The sequence below is a fragment of the Pan paniscus genome, chromosome 13, assembly GCF_029289425.2.
Source record: "Pan paniscus chromosome 13, NHGRI_mPanPan1-v2.0_pri, whole genome shotgun sequence".
Taxonomy (NCBI): domain Eukaryota; kingdom Metazoa; phylum Chordata; class Mammalia; order Primates; family Hominidae; genus Pan; species Pan paniscus.
The window spans coordinates 138,949,159-138,973,531 of NC_073262.2; the positions used below are offsets into that span (position 1 = coordinate 138,949,159).

General features: G+C 46.3%; 1 protein-coding gene across 2 annotated transcripts in view; it reads right to left on the reverse strand.

Moving 5' to 3' along the window:
* Positions 1–5,255: 5,255 nt before the first annotated feature.
* Positions 5,256–24,373, reverse strand: part of IQCA1 (IQ motif containing with AAA domain 1) — a 180,339-nt gene continuing 161,221 nt past the window's right edge. For both annotated transcript variants that reach the window (XM_008965692.5, XM_003813118.6), the window contains exons 17-19: positions 19,247–19,424; positions 12,451–12,689; positions 5,256–5,888 (exon numbers count right to left, since the gene is read on the reverse strand). In XM_008965692.5, coding sequence (XP_008963940.1) covers positions 5,793–5,888; positions 12,451–12,689; positions 19,247–19,424 — 513 coding nt within the window. In that variant the 3' untranslated portion in view covers positions 5,256–5,792. The remainder of the gene's footprint in view (positions 5,889–12,450; positions 12,690–19,246; positions 19,425–24,373) is intronic.

The following is a 24,373-nucleotide window of genomic DNA, read 5'->3' on the forward strand; positions in this document are numbered from 1 at the left end:
GACAGGTTGGGAGTGAGGCCTGAGGAATGGTGGGCACCAGGCTGGCCAAGGGCTCCAGAGGTGGAGCCAGGGTTATTCAAGAGGTGGTGGACAGACGTGCAGGGCACCCCCAAAGTGGCCCCAGCAGGAGAAACAGAGCAGAGTGAAATGAGAAGAAGGGTAGTGGGAGGATCTGGAGAAGGGCCCCAGCTTTTTTGGGGCCCCAGGGGCTTCTCACAGGACCCTTCTGCCATGCCCCTCTTCCTTCTTCATCGCAGCCTGCACTTCCATTCCAGGAAGGTACAGCCCACCCCATGGCACCTGTTCTGCTGGGCAGGGTCTGCTTTGGGCACTCAGCAGTAATTGAACAGCAGGTGGCGTTCACTGAGAATGTGCCCTCGTGCCAGGCATTGTGCCGGGTACACGGCTCAGTTTACTCCTCACGATAGCCCAGGGAGGCAAAGATGAAATGCACGTCCAGGGAGAACGCTGTGTGCTGAGCTGGGACTTATCCAGGCTCTGCCCAGGCTGCAGCTGGGATGAAGCCTGAGTTAGGGTCAGTCAGAACCTTGCTGTAAACCACTAGAGTTGACTAAAGAGACTACATTTCTAGGATGCTTAATCTCTTGATCAAAAAAAGGTACTGTGTTTGTTTGCCACGTTGAGGAACTGGGTTAGTGGCCTTGGGAACTGTGACAGTCACCTGACAACAAAACCAGTATGCAGTGGAGAGGCCAGAACCTACCCTGCACTCCTGGGTTCCCAATCGACTCCCCAAAGCTCAACGTGAGAAACTCACTTACTGAATATCTATAAAGCAATAAACACTTGCTGATTGTACCCTCTGTGCCAGGGACCTTAAATACACTATCTTGGGTGATTATATAGGCGCTAGGTGCAGCTGTTAAGAAAAGCTACAAGAATCAGAGAGACCTGCCACTTCATCACGAACTCTCAGATTCTCCATCAGAAAAGGGTTCTTGCAGGGATGAAGCCAGGCAGTGCTCAGCCTGATCCCTCAGCCTAGGTAGGGTTTCCTCTTCCTCATGTTCATCGCGTGGATCTGGCCTTGCACATTCATTTGTATGACCATTTTCTTAATGTGTCCTTCCCCCTCAGACTGCAAAGCAGCTCACTCCTGCATTCTCAGCCCCTAGCACTGTGCATGGCACACAGAGAGTGCTCGGTGAAAGATTTGTAGCATGAGCCAAAAAACCACTGCTATGCTGCAACTGTGAATTTGAGTGCAGCAGAATTGTTAGGGGACCCTGCACTGATGAATGAATGATTCTAGTGGTGGAGGTTTCAGGTGCTTTCGCACATATATTTTGGACCAAGGTCCTTTTGGTTTCCCACATCCTGTTGCTGGGGCGGCTGCCAGCTTGGTTTACAGCCCACAGTCTTGGTCTGCTTGGCTTCGTTTCGCATCATTGCGTGCTTCTCTTCAATTAAAGTCTTAAGACTTTCGAGGACAGGACAAGCCACTTATGCCGGTGGCTTGGGTCCCACAGTATCATTAGTGGCTAAAAATCACGTCAGTCCTGTGAAACAGCCCTGTGACCACCTATCACGATTACGGCCTTCATATTAAATGTGGATATGCGTTTAAAAAGGGTCTCAAACAGATTCTTCAGCATTAGGGCCTTTCAATTTGCTATCTCTGAACGCAGGTGTTTGGTGAAGCCCCGACGGTCTCAGTCTCAGGAGCATCTTTTCAGCAATGCCCTGACATTGGTTTTGGGCCTGGGACCTACTTGTTCCTACATGCAGAGCCACCTGAGAGGTCAAATTGCACTTTAATCAGACTCCATCCCGCAGAATGCTCCCTTAATGAGGGTTAATGGTATTAATTACTGTCCCCTCCACTTCAGAATGTGCTCAAGAGGAGCTAATTGTCACATAATGGCCCAGGGCAGCTGAGGCCCTAGCAGAGCTCTGAGGAGTCTACAGCTCCCTCCGCCGGTCCCTCCGCCGGTACCCCCCCGCCCCCCGCCATCGCCTTCCTCCCATTTCATCCCACAGAGCTGCTGTGCTTCCTCTCCCCATCAGATAAAAGTGGGAGTTCTAGGGCATGGCGGCCTCACCTTCCAGGAGGACTTTGGGTTTTCAGCGTGGATGGCCGCTCAGTTTGCTGACCTGCTCCGTGGATGACAAGGTACCATGCCTTCTCCTACTGAGTCAGTGTGACCAGTGCCTCTTTAGAGGACAGTCTGTCAATAGCTACCCAAATGAAAGACTCACAGGTGATTTGACCCAGTAATTTCCATTCTAGGAGTTAATGCTACATACTTTTATTTTATTTTTTTTTGGTATATACCCACGAAGACTATGTAAGGGCACTTATTACAGCAAGGATGGAATAGCAAAACGGTGGAAATAATCTAATTATCTGTCAGAGTGGACTGATTAAATAAATAATGGTATATCTATAAAGTGGGGTAGTACGGAGAGAATACAAAATGAGGCCCGTCTGTATGTGCTGATATGAAACATATTCAAGTTACAGAATTAAGCAAAAAGAGCAAGAAGGTAGAACAGTATATATGTTCTAATGGCGTGTTACCATTTGTGTGAAACACGCAGAATATGAGTATGTGTGTGAGTATATCTAAGTGTATCTACACTCCCTCTCCACACCCACTCACACACAAAGCAGCAGGCTGTGATGTAAATATCAGCATATGCTGAGCTATGGAGTGTTGGCTCTGGCGGACTTTGCAGTGACAGACAAAGGGCCCTCTGATCCATGGGCAGCAGAAAAGTGTGTGTATCTTTGGCTCAGAGGAGGGGCTGGCTGACACTACCAAGCTTTCAGACAGAGCTCATGGCCCCATGTGTGACAGAGCAGGAGCACCGTCATCTCTGACAGTTCCAGCTCCCTTTCTAGCCTCATGCATTTCAAGGATATCACTTCTCTTCCAACTGCAAGCAGCCAGAAAGAGCAGACAGTAAGACCCATATAAGACATCTCGGGCACAGAGGGTGGGGGGGAAGTCTCTTGGGTAACCACCAACTTCACACTCATACAACGGGCCCCAGTAAAACAATGGACCCTAATAAGTACATTCCTTTCCCTTTAGATGTGCTAAGATAGGGGAGCTAAAAGCAGACTCGGGGGTATGCCTGCAGCTGCAGGAAGATATACGGGAACAGACACACAACTCTCCCTCCCAGATAAGTGAGGCAAAAAGACACAGAAACATTCCAAGCCTGTGATAAGCTCTCCTGCCCTAAACCTTTAAATACTCTTGGTCTGTAAGAGAGAATGCCTCTGACCTAACTCAGCCAGAAGCCCCTCTCAGGTTTATTCTCCAAAATCAATCTGTCTTTGACTCTTGAGCTGCTTTTCATGTTTCTTTCCTCTTTTTTTTTTTTTTTTGAGACGGAGTCTCACTCTGTTGCCCAGGCTGTAGTGCAGTGGTGCGATCTCAGCTCACTGCAAGCTCCGCCTCCCGGGTTCACGCCATTCTCCTGCCTCAGCCTCCCGAGTAGCTGGGACTACAGGTGCCCGCCACCACACCCGGCTAATTTTTTTTTCTTTTTTTGTATTTTTAGTAGATACGGGGTTTCACTGTGTTAGCCAGGATGGTCTTGATCTCCTGACCTCGTGATCCACCCGCCTCGGCCTCCCAAAGTGCTGGGATTACAGGTGTGAGCCACCGTGCCTGGCCTCTTTCCTCTTTCTTGAATTCTTACACTGTGGAAGTAGAGCACAAACTCAGCACTGGGCAGGGCAGGAAGCCATCCTTTGAGAAAAGGCTGAGTGAGGCCCTGGCAATCACGTCTCCATGTTAGTGTGCTAGGAAAAAGGGAGTGAGTGTGTAGAAAGGATCTTTAGCTATCTTTACCAGTTTTTAAACTTAGGTTACTCTAACGCCGTCCTGCCCAGTACATCAGTCACACCAGCCATGTGTGGCTATTTAAATGGAAATGAACATTGAATACAATAAAATATTCAGTTCTTCAGTTGCACCAGCCACATTTTGAGTGCTTAGTAGCCTGGTAGCTTAGTGTGACTATGGACTACTCCTACTGGCAGATCACAGATCTAGAACTTTTCCATCATTGCAGAAAGTTCTACTGGATGGTGCTCTAAAGCATAAGTATCAAGTTTCCATCACTTAATTACTGTTTATTAAATGTTACCTGCACAGGTTTTTATGAGTTCTGAAAAAGTGTACTTGTCGTGAAACTAAGACCAAGTGAAATGGTATTTTAAAAAACGGTTTACTTTTACCCTCATACTTTTCATTTCTTTGCAGTGCAGATGTCATTGCTTTGCAACAGACATCAAATCCCAGAGCCCTGATGTTCTCTTCTTGGGCCATAAGTGGGGTCCCATGACACGTGAAAGGATCTTGGCAGAACCATCTTGGAGACATGAATGTCAAACGGCTCTGGGATGTTAGGGTGGGGGAGTCTGCCATTTCTCAGGCCACCCTGGGCTTTGGCTAGACATAATCTGAAGTGGGTAAGGGGAGTCTGTGGAAACTGAGGCACCTTTGGTAATGAGAAGGCAAGTCTGTGGAGGGCACGCTGAAGCCAGTAGTTTGTTCGAGGGGACACTCAGGAGGAGGATAACCTCGTGGGGAGTGCGGAACTGTCCAGGGCACATCGGCCTGTGACTGTGTCTGTCTGTCCCAATTTGTATCAGTCTGCTGTGTACAGACACAGGCTGGGGGGTGTGCTGGTGGCCAGAAGACACCTGGAAACCACAAACCTTCTTGGCCATTGATGATCCAAGCCACTGGGAATCCTGGCAAAACCTGGATGCCTGACCTGGTCTATGCAGTGTGAGATTTTATGAATTTCTGTGGTCTAACCCCAAACTGTCAGACAGGGTATTCTTAAAATTCAAGTTAAATTCATCCCATCTCAATTGAAGTCTACTTCCTCTGACTGTGTTCTTACCACAATTTAGAAGTGGGTTACTTGCTATCTTCCACCAATAACCTTTCACATCCTTACACGATTTAAATTTCTCTTTTGCACTTTCCCTACTCTTTAATCTTTTTCTTATGTACCCTGTGTTATTTCTTCACGTCGGCTTTCTCTTCTCTGCATTTACCCCATTTTTATGCCATGGTTTTCATCCAGTCATTGGCCTGATAATTTTTCAGTCCTTCCAGCGAGGACTAGGCAGGGTGGATGATGTCCAGGCTCCAATATTAGCAGTGGGACCTGGACTCCAGCTATCTCAGCTTCAAAATTAGGATGTTGAAATAGTTCATTTGTAAGATCCTGTTTTCGCTCCAGCAACCAAATTACCGAGTCAGTTCAAGGACAACAGCTTTATTTCATTATATAAAATCTATTACTAGAGCAAAGAATTAATTTATTAAAATAGATGCAAGATACTATACAGTGTACATGGATTAATAAAAAGCTAGTGTACTGATGATATACTCATTGCTTACTAATTGTCAAACTAGAATATTCTTTAACTGTCACATTTTAAATTTGACAACTAGTACTGATGAGAGGAAGAGTCCAACTTGGAAAGACTGTGGAGGGTGTCAAGAGTGAATTTCAGTTATATACAAACTTGGCGTGGATTAAAGCTGTGGAAAGTTACGATGAACACCCAGCTAGGTGTCCAGCCTGGGAAAGGCATAACAGCACACGCAGTGGTTAGCGGGTTTGCGGCATCAGCTCACCTGCACACTGCTAAGTTCCTTCCCCTGAGGGCTTCTTCAGGTGGGCAATGGTGAATCTTTTCTTTGGCGAGTTGGGGTCCTCTCCATCCCAGAGAGACTCAAGCATGGTTCTTCAGAAAGGCATTACTTTTTCTTTTTTGCCTTTTTCTCTTTCTTTTATTTCCTTTTCCCTTTGTCCTTTGCCTTTTCTGTGCTGCCTCCTGTTATCGCCAAGGCACGTTTTTTACCCAGAGGAGTTTTGGCATACCAGTTCTGAAATACAATAGAAGTTTCGGAAAAGGTCAGAATGACACCAATTCACCGCAGTACTCTTAAAAATAAAGAAAGGCCTGCTAAGCAGGAAGGGGCAAGCAGCCATTGTGCTTTGGGCATTTAAGGTATGCTTAACACAAGCTCTTTCTCAGTGGGTTTTCCAGACTGTTATTCTGCATGATTTGAAACTTCAACCTGTATTTCTGCATGATTTGTTAACTCAGGGAGTTAACAATTTCAGAGAATCTCAGGCTAAACCTAACCAGCCATCCTTCCCAACAAAGTTGCCTGTTTTACCGGGGTTGGGTTTTCTTGGTAACGTGAAGGGTGCTCATGGTTCATATGTGGCCATGTTCAGTGAACAATGGGCGGCCATTCAACTACTCTGGGGGAGTTGCTGTTGAAACCACGGTAGAAATAATGGAGCCCAAATACTAACCAAGAACTTAGTGATTGTAACTGGCCCCACAATGGCATTTTTCTCAACCTTTGCATTTTATTTGAAACCTAAGAGACATTTGGGTTTATAAACTTTATAGTAGCAATATTTCATTGCAGGATTATATTACATGTTATTTATCAATTCTCCTATTAATGGATATATGACATTTGAATTTTTGGTTATTCTGAAGAATGCTGAAGTTCACAATTTTTACACATCTCCTTGTATCTATGTGAGAGAACCTCTTTAGGGCACACATTTAGAAATAGAACTCCTGGGGTTGTAGGGTTTGAACATCTTCAATTTTACTTGATATTGCTAAATTGCTCTCTGAAGTTCTGTAAGTGGGAAACTCTCTTGGTCTTTGTATGTCTTTTTTTTTTTTTTTTTCTTTTTTTGAGACTGAGTCTCACTCTGTAGGCGAGGCTGGAGTGCAGTGGTGTGATCTCAGCTCACTGCAACCTCTACTTCCTGGATTCAAGCAATTCCCCTGCCTCAGCCTCCGGAGTAGCTGGGATTACAGGCGTGCGCCACCACACCCAGCTAATTTTTGTATTTTTAGTAGAGACGGGGTTTCACCATGTTGGCCAGGCTGGTCCTGAACTGCTGACCTCAAGTGATCTGCCTGTCTCGGCCTCCCCAAGTGTAGGGATTACAGGTGTGAGCCACGGTGCGTGGCTTCATATGTCTTAAAATGTCTCTTTTCTCCTGTCTCTTGTATGCCAGTTTAGCTGGATACAAATATTAGGCAGATAGTTGTTTTTCCTTAGTACTTTGTAGATATTATTTCACTGTCTTCTGGCACCTATGGTTGTTAAAGAGATGTCTGATTTCCCAATTGTTTCTTTGTAGGTAATCTGGTAGGTTTTAAGCCTGGCTTTTAATCTTGTTCTTAAGTTCCCAACAATATATCTAGGTATAGATTTATTTGATTTGTTCTGCTGATTACTAGGAGTTTATTAGTTAATAAATTATTTTACTTGGAATTGATTTTTAATCCTTCTTTAATTCAGGAAAATTCTCAGTAATAATATCTTTAAACAATTGTTCCTCTGATACTTACTGTATTCTTTTTGTGTTCTAGAACTTATTGTGTTCTAGAACTTCCATTAATGAAGGTCAGTGTCTTCAACCCACCTTTGATGGATCTTTGTATTTTTATGGATTTTACCTTCTTGTTTTTTTGTGCTGACTATTTGGGGGTACTCCCCAGGACCATCTTCCTGTCCACAGATTGCTCTTTGATCATGTTTAGTTTAGAGTTCATACCTCTTTCATTTCCTTTGTCATTTTATACTGATTACCATATTTTTAATTTCTAAGCTTTCTTTCTTTTTCTTTGCAATTCAGACCTTAGCTTCTGACTCTCTAAGCTTTCTTTTTGTAATATTTTTTCATAATTATCTCTTCTCATTTCATTTTTTTCCAAAATGTTCTGTGCATTTCTAATGGAAGTCATGCTCTCATTTATTTTTTGAACATCTTAATTATATTAATTTAAACATTTTGTCAGATTGTATTTAGCACTAGATTTCCTAAAATGTTTTGGAATTTTGATTTTCAGATTTGTTGTGTGTGTGTGTGTGTGTGTGTGTGTGTGTGTTTGAGATGGAGTCTTGCTCAGGCACACATCACCACACCTGGCTAATTTTTGTATTTTTAGTAGAGGCGGGGTTTTGCCATGTTGTTCAGGCTGGTCTCGAACTCCTGACCTCAAGTGATCCACCTGCCTTGGCCTCCCAAAGTGTTGGGATTACAGGTGTGAGCCACCATGCCTGGCCAAGATTCATTTTGAATGGGAAGTTTTGTTTTGGGCTCTGTCTCTCTCTCCTTATTCTTTCCTCCATAGCAGTTCTACAGCTCCTTCTATAAGATCCTCTAAACTCAAATACAGAACCAGGTCTTATAATGATGTTTTTGATTGATGCTTCCCTTAATGCTTCCTGGTGATATTAGGGATATCAAAGATCCAGTCATAAAAGAAGCAGGTATTATCATTTTGTCTTTCACAAACTGTTCTTTTTGTTTTTGTTTTTGAGACAGAGTCTTGTTCTGTCACCCAGGCTGGAGTGCAGTGGCACGATCTTGGCTCACTGCGACCTCTATCTCCCAGGTTCAAGGATTCTCCTGCCTCAGCCCGGGACTACACACGTGCACCACCATACCTGGCTAATTTTTGTATTTTTAGTAGAGACAGGGTTTTGCCACGTTGGTCAGGCTGGTCTCGAACTCCTGACTTCAAGCGATCTGCCTGCCTTGGCCTCCCAAAGTGCTGGGCTTACAGGCATGAGCCACCGTGTTCAGCCAACTCTTAAACTCTCTTTGATTTCTATCCTTTATTTTTCTCTATGCTGCATTCTAGGCAATTTTCTTTGCTCCCTTTTTCAGTTCTTTTGTTTTCTCTTTAGTTTTGTCCAGTCCACAGACAATTTATTCACTGAGTTATTTATTTATTTATTTTTTGAGATGGAGTTTCGCTCGTTGCCCAGGCTGGAGTGCAATGGCATGATCTTGGCTCACTGCAACCTCCGCCTCCTGGGTTCAAGCAATTCTCCTGCCTCAGCCTCCGGAGTAGCTGGGATTGCAGGCATGTGCCACCACGTCCAGCTAATTTTGTATTTTTAGTAGAGACGGAGTTTCTCCATGTTGGTCAGGCTGGTCTCGAACTTCCGACCTCAGGTGATCTGCCCGCCTTGATTCACTGAGTTTTTAATTTTAATGACTATATATTTTTTTCACTATCAAAAGTTCTATTTGGTTCTTTTTCAAATTTTCCTGTTTTTCCTCCCTAATGTTTCTGATCTTTAATTTAAACATGCTTATTTTGTAGTCTCTTTCAGAATGTCCTTTTATCTCAGGTTCTTGGTAGTGCTATTCTGTTATTTGCATTTGCTGACTCTCCTTGGGGTAGATTATTGCTTGTGGCTCATAATTTTTTATTATAAACTCATCTTTAGCAAGGCTGGTATTTCCTGTAGGAATCCTATGTACCCTGACTTGGCTAAATTTCCATACAGAGTGGTTTTTAATTTTGCTTTTGATGTGACTTCAGGGGTTTTAATGATACCATTATCATTTTAAAAATTATATTAATATTTCAACTCGAGATTCTGGGACCATGGAGGTAGTACAGATTTGGAAGTTTGACGTGCATGGTGTAGGCTTGGATTTTGATTTCTTATGGGCCACTTTTATTCCCCACCTAGATCCCTGAGAAGATCACAAGTTCCTTGATGCTTCCCCATGGCAACCTATAAAGTGTTCCAACTTTGTGCAGTTCCAGCATTCTGTCTCTCATGGGCCTCTCCTTGCCTTTCTGTTTGGATCTTATACACCCCTAGGCCACCCATGTATTAGCTCATATAGTTGTTCCTGTCTTTGAGATGTACCTCTCTGTTAGTGGCACTGGGGAATTCCCTCTTCCTTCTTTTAGCCTTGGCTCTGTTTTTAATGTAAGATGAGGTGGCCATGTACTTAAGGCAATGAACTCCTAATTTATCGAGACCCCGTACAGAATATAGTTAATGAAGTTCGCTTTGGGGAAAGGTATGAATTTCAGCTCTGCTACTTTCTAGTTGTTACTTGCGTCTTGTATTGTTTATTTTATTGCTGCTGTGGCAAATTTCCGGAAACATGGTGGCTTTAAGCCACACATTTATGATTTCACAGGGCTGTAGGTCAGAAACCTGGAACGGGCCTCACTGGGTGACAATCAAGATGTCTGCAGTGCTGTGTCCCTTTCTGGAAGCTCCAGGTGAGAATCTTTCCCTTGCCTTTTGCAGCTCTCAGAAATCACCTGCTTTTCTGGCTTGTGGCCCCTGCTCCACCTTTGGATAACAATGCTGGGCTACCTGCAGAACCAATGTGCCCTTCTCAGACTGCTCTCTCTGGTTTTCTCTTCCAACTTCCTCTTCGGCTTTTCATGATTACATTGGACTCACCAGGATAATTCAGGATAATCTATCTTCAGGTCAGCTGACTAGCAGGCTTACTCCATCGGCAGCCTTCATCCCCCTCTGCCGTGTAACATCACTTATTTTCAGGTTCCAGGGATGAGGATGTAGACGTCCTTGAGGGGCCATTATCCGGCTTACCATGCCTGTCCATATCTCAGTTTCCTCATGTGCAAAACAGGGGGTTATGAGTCTAAATGAGTCAGTACAGTGGCTGGCACATAATAAGCAGTCAATACGTACTAGCTGACATTATTAGACTTACTATCATCGTTATCATACATATTCTCTCCATCATGTCTGTGGAGCAGGGTAGAACGTGTTTGGAGAATCTGCAAGGTCTTCATCTGAGATAACGTTGTCGGAAGCACAATTAGGTGAAATTTCTCAGGGTTTGCCTCATTAGAAGGAACCATAGCAATGGTATCACATTATTCAGGAGAGTGTGAGGGTGTCATTCCGTCTATCCATGTGTTTAATGAATGTGTCCCTAAACAAATTTATTAAACATCTACTTGGGGCCAGGCACAGGGCCAAGCACTGTTGCTGTAATGGAGGCACAAAGGGATTGGGTGGAAAGGGTAATGATGGCAAAATGATGCAGTTTCTTTTGAAAATGAATAGAGCAAACAAATACACCAAGAATGGATGTGTGAAGCATATGCATTCTCATCCCGGGTCATAAAAGGGTAGTAATTCCTTTTCTTGAATAGTGTGATCAGACCTCAAGCACCTATAGATAGAAAAACTTCTAGAGATTACTTCGGAAAGTTAAAGGCTCAGCCACGAGAAAGGATAGGCTTCCACACCCTATCATCTAACTCCTCAAAATAAGGAGGAAAATTAATATTTTAGAAAGGAGAAAAAATGGGGAATTTCAGAAAAGAATATGATGTATCATTTGAAGAGGATAATATCAGCAATTATGAACAGGTTTAAACAGTTAACGAGAATATTACTAATAATTCAAATGCTTGGTAAACACTCAGCTAGAGTTATATTTTTTTTTCAGCCTTGCCAGAGCAGGGGTCAGCAAAATATGGCTGATGGGCCAAATTTGGCCTGTTGTCTGTTTTTGCAAATAAAGTTTTATTGGAACCCAGCCATACGCATTCATTTCTGTATTGTGTATAGGTGCTTTTGTACTATGATGCACAACTGAATACCTGTGATAGAGACTGCATGGCTCTCAAAGCCTAAAATATTTACTATCTGGACCTTTATGGAAAAAGATTGCCAACTCCTGTGCTAGACCATTACTTCTGAAATCATTATTATGACTATTTTTCACCTTTCTAATGCTTCACTGAAGAATTAGGGGCAAACCAGGAAGGAATCATAGTTTTAGATTTGATGGAAAAGTGATGTGTTGCAGAGGGAAATTTTCCTGATGTTAAGCAGGCTCCCAGAGATAGGCTTGGATGGGAATTTCAGTGCCCCTTCTGGTGACTGCACAGCCAATATTGTGGTGGTCTTCAGTTGCATGCATATAATCTCTTAGCTTTGGAGTTGGTCAGGGAAACTTCCTTCAGAAAGACAACACCACTGTATTTATTTTTGCTTAAAGGAGAGCAGGCAGAGTTTGAGGAGTGCCGGCTGGCCTGGGCACTCCTATGAGAGAGGGTGTTGGGAGAGATAATTCTCAAAGTTTCCTTCAGGTCCAAAAAGTTCTGTGAATAGGTCAGAATGTATTCAAACATTGGAAAACTAAATTTTGATGAGTTATCTTGTGGCTTCCTATCGCAAATGAACTGAAACTGAAAAACAAAGTGTTCCATGACAATTGTGGGCCCCAAACAGCATTGGCTTGAACTATACTATTTGGGGAATGATTTCTCTATGCAAAACTTATTCCATAATACCAAATATGAAGTAAAAACCAAAATAAGTATATGTGTCTATGTGAATACAATGGTGTTGAAGCTGCTACTCAATTCTGCAATTGGGCTGTTAATATATAAGGCCACACACCATGGTTTTCCTAAAATTTGGAAGATACATGCTTTACTGCCAAAACCCCAAAGATTTTGTCATCCAAAATTTCAGGTTTCCAAATTTCACTGTATATGGCCGAGTTCCAATTCACGAAACCCACGGAACTGCAGAGGGAAGAGGCAGCGTGAGGAGTGTCTGCTGCTAAGACTTGGTCATCAGGGTGTTCATTTACCTTGAAGCTCTCTTCTTCCTCTTTGTACACTGGATTCATGCTGGTTATCGCCGTAATAAACTCAACTGCAGTGAGAGGTTTATGAATTTGCCGCCGGATTCTCTGATCTGTGAGCACGCCTTTAACCACTTCGACTATATGTCCTTGGGTGAAGCCGTCAGTGACCTTCGCCAGGCAGCTGACATTCAAGGCACTGGTGAGGACTCCTCCATTGCGTTCAATGATTTGCTTCCACAGAACTGTTGTATCCAGAAAAGACACAGAGAACAAGGGTTACCACAGAGAAATCAGTGCCAGTTTCCCTCTCGGTTGAAAGTTGCATCTCATCAAGAAAGGAATACACAGAAGTCTACTCTAGCTTATTTGTAACTCAAATGAACCGAAGCCAAGTAACTAAATGCTTTCCTCTAGAGAATTTTCAACCATAAGCCATACATATCAATGACCCTGAGGTCTATAGATCCACAAGTGCCCTGCAAATTAACAAGGAGAAACACAAAACCACCGTCAGTATAGTTTTAATGTGGTACCTGTAAAGATGTTGACAATCTTTCAACACTGGAAATTTTCATAAGGTGTATAATGGCATCTCTTCTCATCAGAATATTGTATTTCCCAAGTAATTTGGATAAGTAGTTTAACTTTTTTTTTAGATATAAAGTTAATTTCTCACATTATTTTTACATCTGGAATCAGAATGCAGATTCCAGTTTTCATCAGCTACTGCCAGGGTCAGTTCCCTTTCAGTGGAAGACACTGTATTACACATTTTATTAAATAGAGCAATTTGACCCTTATTCTTTCCCCTCAGCAACTGTAAACACGCATTGGTTGACTAGAGTCCTTCAGATGAGTCCTGGGTGTTCTCTGGTTCGTGGGACCTGGAGTAAATGAGATATTTCAATCTGAACACAGGGATGCTGTGAAAATGAATTATGAAATAATTCTGGATGCTTAACTTTAGAGATGGAATGAACTCCTGTACAATCCTTAAAATCATTCTGTATTTGGAGAATTACCTCTATTCTGTAAAGGGAGCACAAGGGAAGTAAAGGAGACTTGCTGTAACTTATTTAATTATATCGAGACGGTGGAGAAGGGTGAAGGGTGTTTACAAGAGCATCTGTCAGTCTCAGCACTGGGATAATCTGGTCAAATATTTCTAAACCATTTTGACTTTACTTGAGGAACACTTGAAACCATTTTTAAAAAAATGACCATGACTACCTGATCTGAGCATTGTCAGGCCTGGTAAGCGGTTAATTCTGAGTCTGTTAAATGACTACATCATACAAGTATGTTGATCCAAAAATGGCTGATAAAATGAAAAGATCTACTTACTATAAAGGAATAAAATGGCCTATAATGTAACTATGAACCAAGCTGGAGAATTTGGCTTTTGGGCCATGAGCTATTGCTGCAGTTCACTCCCACTGTCCTCTTTTGGGGGGTCCTTGGCCCTGTGGGTGAGCTGAGCTGCTGGGAAAGGGTGAACTGTACCTTGGGGCCTGCCAATTTCTCTGAGCTGTGGATGCATAGGCATCCAGGGTTTGGAGATCTGCAGTGAAACCAAGGAGGGCCACAGGGACCCCAAATTGGCCTAAAGGATCATAAAATCCCTGATCTACTCTGCTCCTTCCTTGGTGGGTTTCTTTGAGCTTGAGCCCCAAACTAGTCTTATCCATAAAACAGGCATAGAAGGATTGACTTCTCAGTGCTGCTGTGAAAAACAAGCCCAAAAATGTTTGTAAAGCGCTTGGAAGTGCAGCAGCCCAGCACTTGGTGGGGACTTGACTTTCTGTGGCTATGTTACTGTTGTTATTACAATAACAATGATTGTTCTTCATTCCATATTGCACTGAAGTTTCCTAACCCTCATTAAAACATCAATTACAAAAGACAACACAAAATAGGCTACAGAGTGTTTCAAAGCCTGTTTGTGTAGCGATGGATGGCAGCCGGTGAAGATTATCCTTGTCTAAATATAACTGTTGCAGAGTTAGAGATCAGAAAACATAACCCATGGTAAAAATGATCATCACAACAACAACAACTAGCCCACATCTTCACTTGAGATCCGGTGTGTCTTCCGTCCAAATTTATAACATCTAAACAAAGTACCACCGGGTCTGAGTGGCGACTCTGGAAGCTGAGAAGGGAACATGATTTATGGGAGAGTCACAGGTAAGGCCCCAAAAGCTGAAGTTGACATCCCAGGCTGGGTTTCATGCTTGCGGACTCGGTTCTGGGCACGCATGAGCAAAATTCCTGCCGTGGTGCAAAAGGGAACTATCAGTGGGAAGGGGTGAGGGCCACGTGCTCACTGGCAACCAATAACTAACTCTCTCCCTGGCTTCTCTGTGAAGCCACAACAGTCACAATCTTGGAAGTTTTCTGCTCAAATCATCCAACCTTCTTGCAAGAGTAATCACTCGATGAGTAGAGATTCATTAGTAACGGTGTACAGTTACTGTACTGGGAAAGGGTGAACTGTACCGTGGGGCCTGCCAGCTTCTCCGAGCTGTGGACAATTAGGCATCAAGGCTTTGGAGACCTGCAGTGAGACCAACAAGGGCCAGAGGGACATGTAAACCCGCTGCTGCCCATTTAAAGTGTAGGATACTTGGTATTCACGGAGAGTTTCGGTCAAGATTCCTCTGAATACATGACTCATTGGTTACTCTCCATAGATCACCATTTTTACTGGAGTTGCAGCAAGAGAGCTCTGTGAGACAGTCCCAGCTGTGGTGGGACCTGCCCACCTGCCCGCTCATCTGAAGATCCAGAGAAGGGGATGCAAAACCAGGCTTGGCTTCCTTCCTGCAGCTGATGAACTCGAGCTGTTGGTCTTTCAAAGAATCGCTTCTATTGCTTTTACACAACCACCCACTCATGGTTTCTTGGCCCTTAAATAGCTGCTCTAGGGCCCACGGTGGTGTCAGGTGTGGAGGGAGGCACAGCGTGGTGGGCTGGGTGGAGACTGGAGCCGGCAGTGAGCATGGGAGCCCCAGAGGCTGTGGAGTCTCTGGCCCAGAAGTGCAGTGGGGAGCACAGATGCACTGCAGTCTTGGGGTGTGGCAATGGCTGTGTTGGTGAAGACCAAGGCTAGGGGCCCCAGAGTGTTGAGGGCAGCAGAGGGGCTCTCCAGGCCAAGTGCTGAATTTTACTTTCCTCTTTTGGAGGCAAAAGGCTCCTCACATCTTCAGACCAATCTACATTCTCTTTCCCTTCTTTGGATGAAATAGAATTTGGCCTTTGGCTTCCCTTCATCTGCTGTTGACATTCCCAGTGGATTCTGTCTTGGCTGGCGCTCGAGATGACGCAGTCTCTGAACATTCATTTTTATCTGGAGTTTTCCAAAAGCCTGAGAGGTGAATAATGTGATGTGGGTGAGCTTCTGACCCTCTGAAGCCTGGAATTGCAGAAAAGTCTGAAGACAGACCCTGGACCCATCCGACCAGACACTGGGTCTGGGTGGGCCTGTGATGAATTGGGTTATTAGCGAAATGGACCCCAAGGAGAGAGGCAAGAGGAGAAGGGCACTGGGAATGTGGAGAAAAGGAAGCCCGAAGGGATTTCTGGGGACCAGACAGGGCATCCATCAGCCTGGGGGGTGGATTTTCTTTGCAGAGACAGCTTGGTCTGGGGGAAAGAAGGAGAGATTGAATGATGTTTGGTGAACCTGAGGGCTGTGTTTCCTCTACAAATCCACCCTTCACTTTTCAGCACTGTCTGTCCCCACGTGGCCCGGAGGAATTTGAGGAGCGGGGCCGCGGGGACTGCTGCACACCTTTGAGCTCCACTGCGGGTGGAGAGACAACTAAGCCACCGTCTATGTTACGGGTTGGCAGCCCTTGCTTTATGGACTGGAAGATACTACTTTTGATCGCTGCAAAGACAAGAACAGTCTTTCTGTAAGACAGATGTCCCAGCCACTGTGGCTATGAAAACTTCAAGGTCACTGGAGGAAATGCTGGATGAGGGGCGATGACGTCGGCCAGAATGGCGGCCTGAACACATCACTCCCCAAGACAGAAATATTGAGGAGCTGTGCTTCAGCGGACAGAACCCAGGGCCCCAGAGAAGTGTCTGGTGCAGCTTTATCATTTGCCCACAGGTGGAGGGACGCTTTCTCTCCTTCCTCTCCCATCACGATGCTGTGAGGAGATTCAGGTAGGAATCTGCAGCGTGATCTGAATCCTAAGCGATGTGTGGTGTTTTATCAAAAGAACAAAATTGCTGACCATCCATCAATAGCTTCATTTTTAAAGGGCCTATAGTTTTGTCAAACAATAGAAACCATTCTGTCCAGAGTCCAGAATAATGCTCCAGCCCCTTTGAATTAATAATACCCTACCTTATTCCATTAACACAGCTTAAAATATAGATACCATACAAAAAAGGAAGAAAAAAAGAAGAACGCATGAGAGGAGAGAGGGGTAGTCCTGCTAAGGCCAGGGGCGTGGAACCCCCGGCATTGGCTGTGTGGGCTGCGGCGAGACTGTGGTGCCTGCCCGTCTCGCGCTGTCTCCTTTCTCGGCTGGACAGCGCTGCCCCCTTCATCCATGTTTCTCATTCTGGCCAACATGATCTGGCTGGAGGAAATGTTGGCTTCTTCTGGGTCTAGTCCTTAAGATCTTCTGTGACTCCTCCATCCTGTCTTCCCTCGCTTCTTTGGATGCTGGCCAGGTGCAAAGGGTTCATGGGGGACGTTTTGAGGCCCTAAAAGATGAAGAAGGCACTAGATGGATGCAGAAATAGCTGGGCCTAAAGTGTTCCTGTATTTTGTGTATAACATTGATTTAGAAAGCCAGGATCACAATTTATCAAGACAGAAATAAGCACATGTTGCAAACACAGTGGCTAATAAGCTAGCTGTTTATAGCATGCAGGGAGTAGATGGTTGTTCTTTTAGCAAAAAATTTGGAGCAGCAACTTACGAACAGCCAGAGAGGACCGTATATGCCCTCTGCTTTGCGGTGCTCACGTGATTGGAGAAGGAAGAACAGAAACCAAGTCTGACCTAATCACTGTATTACTACCATTCATGCTGACCACCACCACCACTGCCACCACGGCCACCACCACTGGCACCAGCATGTCTGCTGCTCCTGCCACTGACCATCATCATCTCCAGTGTCAAATGTGACCTTTGCCACCATTCCCAACACCCTCCCCAGAGCCACCCACACCACCAACACAGTCACCCTATCTCCCGCCTCCTCAGTGTCACCCCACACTGCCTCCACCCCTACTGCCAGCAAGCACTTCTGTCTCCATTAGCACATGCTGTCACCTCCCGCCAATCCCCTCCACCATCTGTAACACCAACAGCACCATCGTCATCTTACCTCCAGGTCCTCACCGCTCCCCGCCAGTGCAGTGTTACGGTGGCCCTGCCACGAGCCACCCCTGTGCATTCACACCCATGTGTCCTCAGCCGCCCTCAAATCTGGGCTGGCCCTGTGCCTTCCTCTTGACCACAGAGGGTGGTGATGGTCCCTCTGTGTGGCTTGTGAGGCTGGGTCACAAGAATCCTTTCAGCTACTGCTCCAACTTCTTGAAACATGTGCTCATGAGATAACCCGTCGTGGGACCCAGCTGCCAGGTCTGAGAAGCTGCACTGAGGCCAGGTGCAGCCTGTCCGGTCGACATAGGCCCCACTCAGTGCCCACGACGGCCAGCAGCAACTCCAGTCACATGCGCGAGCGATCCTGGGTATCCACACTGTCCAGTCTCCAGACGAAGGAGCCTCAACTTTCATGTGACTCTCACATCATGAGGTACATTAAGGAGAATGCCCCAGCTCTGCCCAGACAACCCTTGGAAGCACATGGTGGAATAGCGTGCTGTTTGAGCCTTCAGGGAGGTTTTCACACAGCACTAGATAGCAGAATGGCCGCCAGCACTCTCCCCAGCTTCCCCTGCCATTCGCCACCTGTCCTTCCCTCCTCCTGCCCAGCCCACGCCACCCTCTTCTCTTCCTCTACCTCCACTGCCACTGCCGCCAACACCCTTTCTCTCTGGGGGCCACATGGGGCCAGGTGCTCTGCTAACACCTCGTGAGTGTCACAGCAGCCCTGTGGTGTGAACCGTTCTCCTACTTCACAGATGAGAAGATGAAGGCTCAGAAGGTGACCGACTTGTCAGGGTCACCCAGCTATGCAGGGGCAGAGCCAGGATTCTGAGCCAGGCGTCCTGAGAGCCCCAACCCAGGCTCCTCCCCGCTCCACTGCTTTGCCTCCCAGGGGCTCTTTTTTTGTGTCATTCCCATTAAAAAACATGTTTCAAAAGAAGTGGATTTTGAATCTATTTAAGGAGAAGGAATTGAAAAAGTAAGCTCTCGTTGTATTTTAATGTTCATTTTAAGTAAACCATTACGCAAGTGGACTTTGAGACTGGAAGAAAAAAAAAACCCAACGCGGTGAAAAGAAACTACACTCTATGAGGAAGACACCATCACCATGGGTGCAAGGTGAGTGATCCTAATCTACCCGTCCCAAGAAAAATCAGCACCCACAAGGCTTTTGTCACTGTCAGGGCCAGAAATCATAATCCTTGTCCAGTTTCCTTTTGTCTTGGGTAGAGAGATATATGCTAAGAACAGAACGTGACCTAGTGGTTTATATCTGCAGCACATGCTCTGTGTTGGGTGCAGGTGCGCACACCCCACCGGCTGCAGGCTCCCCTCAACTCATCTGGTGCCCACTGGGTCCAAGGGCCGCCCTCCTGGCAAGCACACAGTGGACAGCCCAGCCTCAGCTACCATGCATGGGAAGGGGCTGGGGGTACTTGCCGTATCTGGAAGCATAGTCTGGTCTGGGCACCAAAATAATTTTCTGGTAAACTTTGCAGAAAGATTGGAGTTCAGCATCGAAGGGACGCCGTGTGGTCCCCACAATCAGAATCCGGTCATCTGGTTTCAGGAGTTTCAGGATTTGGGGAAGGTGTTTTTTCAGGCGTTTAGGTTCATTCTGGGAGAGAGAGAGAGAGAAAAAAATTGGTCCACATATAGAAAAAAAGAATGAAAAAATGAAAGAAAATTTACTTAGAATGCGTTGCAGCATCCTTTGTTAAAGTGATTGCAAAGCTCTGACAAACACAATTTCTTAAGGTTTGTCCTGGGATGGGTCTTGGAATGTGCTTCCCAGTATGACCCAGTGGATTTTAATTGTCAGTGTTTCCTTTCCTCAACCTCTGGTGTCCAGATTTAGAGGGTGGGAAGGAAGGAAGCACCTTGGCCCTAGGAATGGGAAGTGGTGGCTGATTTACAAACGGAAGGAAGCTCACTCGGACCTGTAATGAGCTGTGGTGCTCCCATTTTCCTAAGTTGTTTGGAAGCTGGACACAAGACTTCCTTTGCTGATTGCTGGAACAATGAAGAGCCCAGCTCCTGCATCTCATGTTTGAAAAATACCTGGTTACATAAGGCTGTGAAACTTATCTCTCTGAAGCAGTTGGGAAATAGTTTGAACCTGAATTATTTTAGTATAATCTCAGCACTAATGAGGGAGAGGAATGAGCGAGGACAGGCTGGCTGTTCAGCACCCCAGGGAGGACGACTTCCAGCCCGTGGGAGTCAGATCTGACCATGTTGCCATGGGCAACAGCCTGGCTGCAAATGAACCTCGCCCCCAGTGCAGACAGCAAAGAGGAAGCCGGGGAAGGAGAAGCACACCAGGGGCAATGGTGAGAGCCTCTGCAGAGACTTCCCAAGCACAGTCGAGGCCATTTTTGCTCCCATTTGGCTGACGGCTAATGATGTTCCTGCGTCTTTTCATGTGCTTATTGGTCATTTGTGTATCTTATTTGGAAAAATGTGTATTTAGATTGTTGGCCCACTTTAAAAGTTGGGTTATTTGTCTTTTTATTATTGAGTTGTAAGGGTTCTTTGTAGGTTCTATTAATAGATAGAATTCCCTCAATATTACATGGTTTGCAAACATTTTCTTCTGTTCTGTGGGTTGTCTTTTCACTTTCTTGAGGATGTCCTTTGCAGCAAAAAAGTTTTTAATTTTGATGAGGTGCAATTTTCTTTTTGTGGCCTGTACTTTTGGTGTCATATCTAAGGAACAACTGCCTAATCTAAGGTCACAAAATTTATGCCTATATTTTCTTTTAAGAGTGTTCTAGTTTTAGCCCTTATTTTTAGGTCTTTGATAAATTATCAGTTGATTTTTGTATATGGCGTGAGGTAAGGGTCCAACTCTTTCTTTTGCAGGCAGCAATCCATTAGTCCCAGCATTACTTGTTGAAAAGATTATTCTTTCTGAATTGAATTGTCTTTGCACCTTTGTCAAAATGATGTAGGTGTAAGGCTTTATTACTGGATTCTTGATTCTGATCCATTGATCTATGTCTCTTCTTAGGCAAGTCCACACTGTCTTGATTGTTGTTGCTTTGTGGTAAGTTGGAAAATGAAATTGGGACGTGTGAGTCCCTCAACTTTATTTTTCTTTTGAAGAATGTTTTGTCTGGATCTCTTGAATTTCTTGATGAATTTTAGGATCAGTTACCAATTTCTGCAAATAAGCCGGCTGAGATTTCATGGGAATTGCATTGAATATGTAGGCCAATTTGGGAATTATTACCATTTTAACAAGATTAAGTCTTTCAACCAATGAATACAAATGTCTTTCCATTTATTTAGGCTTCCTTTAAATTTTTCAGCGTTTTTGTAGTTTTCAGAAAAGTCTTGCACTTCTTGTGTCAAAGAACTTTGTGAGAACAATTTCTTTTATTTTTGAGACAGAGTCTCACTGTGTCATCCAGGCTGCAGTGCAGTTGCACAATCTCTGCTCATTGCAATCACCACCTCCTGGGTTCAAGTGATTCTTGTGCCTCCTGAGTAGCTGGGATTATAGGTGTGCACCACCATGCCTGGCTAATTTTTGTATTTTTAATACAGACAAGGTTTGTCATGTTGGCCATGCTAGTCTCGAACTTCTGACCTTAAGTGATCTGCCTGCTTCGGCCTCCCAAAGTGCTGGGATTACAAGTGTGAGCCACCGTGCCTGGCCCTAAGAACTTTGTGAGAACAATTTCTATAGAGTGGTGGGGGTAGCAAGCCGATGGTGGTGGGTTGAGGGGTAAGTAGGGTGGTGAGAAGAGACTTGCCTTAAAGAACAAAGCAGGTGGTGGGAGTGACTGGGCATTTGGGGTGCACATGTGAGCTGCCCAAAGAACAGTGGAAGTAGGACTGATCTGACAGTCCTGGTGAGGCTGGAGACTGAGAATCCATGGGGGTAGAGACACACCTGCATGGTCTGAGCCCATCCTCAGCAACCCAGTTGCCATGGTGATGGCAGTGTGATCCCTGCCCTTTCTGAGGCAGGAGATGACACTGCTACCTTTGTGTCCTGAAATGGCAGGGACATTTGAAATGAATCAGCCTATTTGGATGACAAACGTTGATTCTGGGCAATGTCCAGAGTGACATCCTTGCTGATGGTGAGGTGCAGTCCCATGAACAGGGGACAGAAATTGGTGTGTCATTCAACTGGTAGTTCCCTTACACTCAGACCACCCCCATTCTAGTGCAGAGCCGTCCGTTATGCACGAGACCTGTGCACTCATCCATCATGCCAGCAAACCACCCCATGATCACCTGGCCGCCTCCAAAACCGCCGCCCCTACCGCGGGGCCTGCCAGCCCCTCACAACTGTATTACTTTGGGCAATTTCAAATTAGTGGCTAGCATCCACGCAGCAATTTCAATTTGCTATTCTGCAGTTAGCTCCACAAAACAACCGCCACAGCCAGCCCCAAGAAAGCAGCAATTCCTTGGCAGAGGCACTATCGTGATGTCAGGGAGGCGCTTGCTAGATGAAGTAACAAAGGGTAATGGGGCAGAAAATGCAGGAGCAGCCCGTGCGCCTCATTCTTTACCGCCTTCACCTCAGATACAAACAACTGACTGAGCGCACTCAAGGCGCAGGTGGGAGGAGACGCTACTCTCCTAGGAGGACGACAAAGGGAGCGGGCCTGGTCCAGGCGTCTGCAGGGGGCAGGGGTGTGTTTGTAAAAGTGGCAGGGGTTGGAGTGGGGGTACTTGGAGTTTGGACTTTGCTGAAATTCTAGAGGTGTGAGGGGTTCTTTCAAAGATTGCTGAGGACAGTGTGAGGGGAACAGGAGTGTGTGCAGGAGGATAGAAAATTCCGGAGTAGGGCCCATTTGGTTCTAAGACAAGAGGCCCCAAAGGCAGGTTTTGGGATGATGTTTGGAGTGGCCCCAGGGCTCAGAGGGCCGCAGGGATGCGGTGTGGTTTAGGTGCACCAGGAGGGCTGACCCAATGGGCAGAAGGCGAAGCTGGTGGTTCCCCGCCCCATGTCTTCCAGCCTGTGCTGTGTGTGGTGGGGAGAAGGCCCCATTCTGGCAACCTTGTTTCTGAGTCTCAGCATGACCCGAGAGCAGCTGTGCGCCTTCTGGGAGCCTTTGTTCTCTTTTGTGTCACAGGGAAAACAATGCCTTCCTCTCAGGGTTGCCGGGAGTTTCCCTGACATATGTGTTGTGCTTGGGAAAGAGGAGGTATTCAATTGATGTCCCCCACCGCCACCGGGGTCCTCCTTTTTCTGTCCGCAACAGTGTCCCTGCGCCCGGGAAGTTTGGCTTCCATGCTCGGGTGGCGTCACTGATCTTTGCCATGCCCCAATCCCCGGGTGAGCTTCCTGCCTCTAATTGCAGGAGGGGCCTCACCCAAAGGCAGAGGGGCTGGAGGGTGCATTCAGTCACTGGATTTTCAAGGGGATTTCCCAGAGTCCCTCAACCCCAGGGCAAGGTCGGCCCTGCTGCCTGTATGGCGGCCGTAGCTGGTGGAGTGCCAGCCTCCCGGATGTTCTTCTCTGTGCCTCTGTGCCCTTGGGATCAGGGCAGCCTTTGGGACAGAGGCCGGGGCAGGTGGGAGGAAGGACTAGGCTCCCTAGGTGGCTGAGTGATGCAATGAGGAGCAGGTTACGATGCCTCCTGGGCTCCTCTCACCTGTGGATGCCTCTGCTGCCCTTGGCTTTTGGTCACCTTCAGAATGTGGACGTCCAATGCTCATGGCCACCTGGGGCCCTGGTGGCTGAGGATCTTGGGTGAGACACAGAGTCTCAGAGGCTGGGAAGGACAGCAGGACTGGCCCAGTCATGGCTCTGGAGACGCAGGAAGGCAGCAGGAACTCTGCAGCCCTGCTCCCTGAGCGGCAGGCCCCGCAATGCCATCACTGCACGGTGCAGGCCGAGTGGAGCTGGAGTTCCGTGTAGAGCTGGGCATGCACACGCAATGGTTTCCTCCCCCGCTCCTCTCCTGCTGCAGCATTGGAGCTGGGGGTGGAAATACTGGGGGTGGGGGGTGGAGGATGGCATTCATGCCTCTTGCAGCTCTGAGTCTGGGGTGGCTCAGGTCCCCTCGCCGGCCTTGCAGACGCTCAGGAAGCCAGGGTGCCCTTTGGCTTGCAGTCCCCTAGGACTTATCCTAGGGCGTGCCTCCTGGTCCTCAGTGCAGTTGACCTCCCCAACACACGACGGACTCCTCCAATGGGAAGTGAACAGAGAAAATGTGCAGTTCATCCACAACAAAGACCATGCCTCCAGTGGCCTTCGTTTCCTACAGCGACAAAGCTAGGCATGGGCAGGGTTTGCGGGAATCAGGGACGGTGCTGAGAGGTTCGCTCTGTGTCAGCAGCACAAGGGCTGATTCAAGGCAGGGTTCTGCAGGCTCAGCTGCTTCTTCACGGCTTTCAGCTCCCTCCTCAGCGGGCCTCCTTCCCCTCACATCCACTCCCTTTATGTGAGGGTGTCTACAGGGTATATTTCATTCCCTGCCTCCAGCTTTCTCTCAAAGGCCCCCTCTCAGCACTCCTTCCCCAGTGCTCCTCTGGCTCTCTCAGGAGGAACATTCCCGTTCCCCTTGCTCTCCCAGACTCAGATGTGCAGTGAGCAGG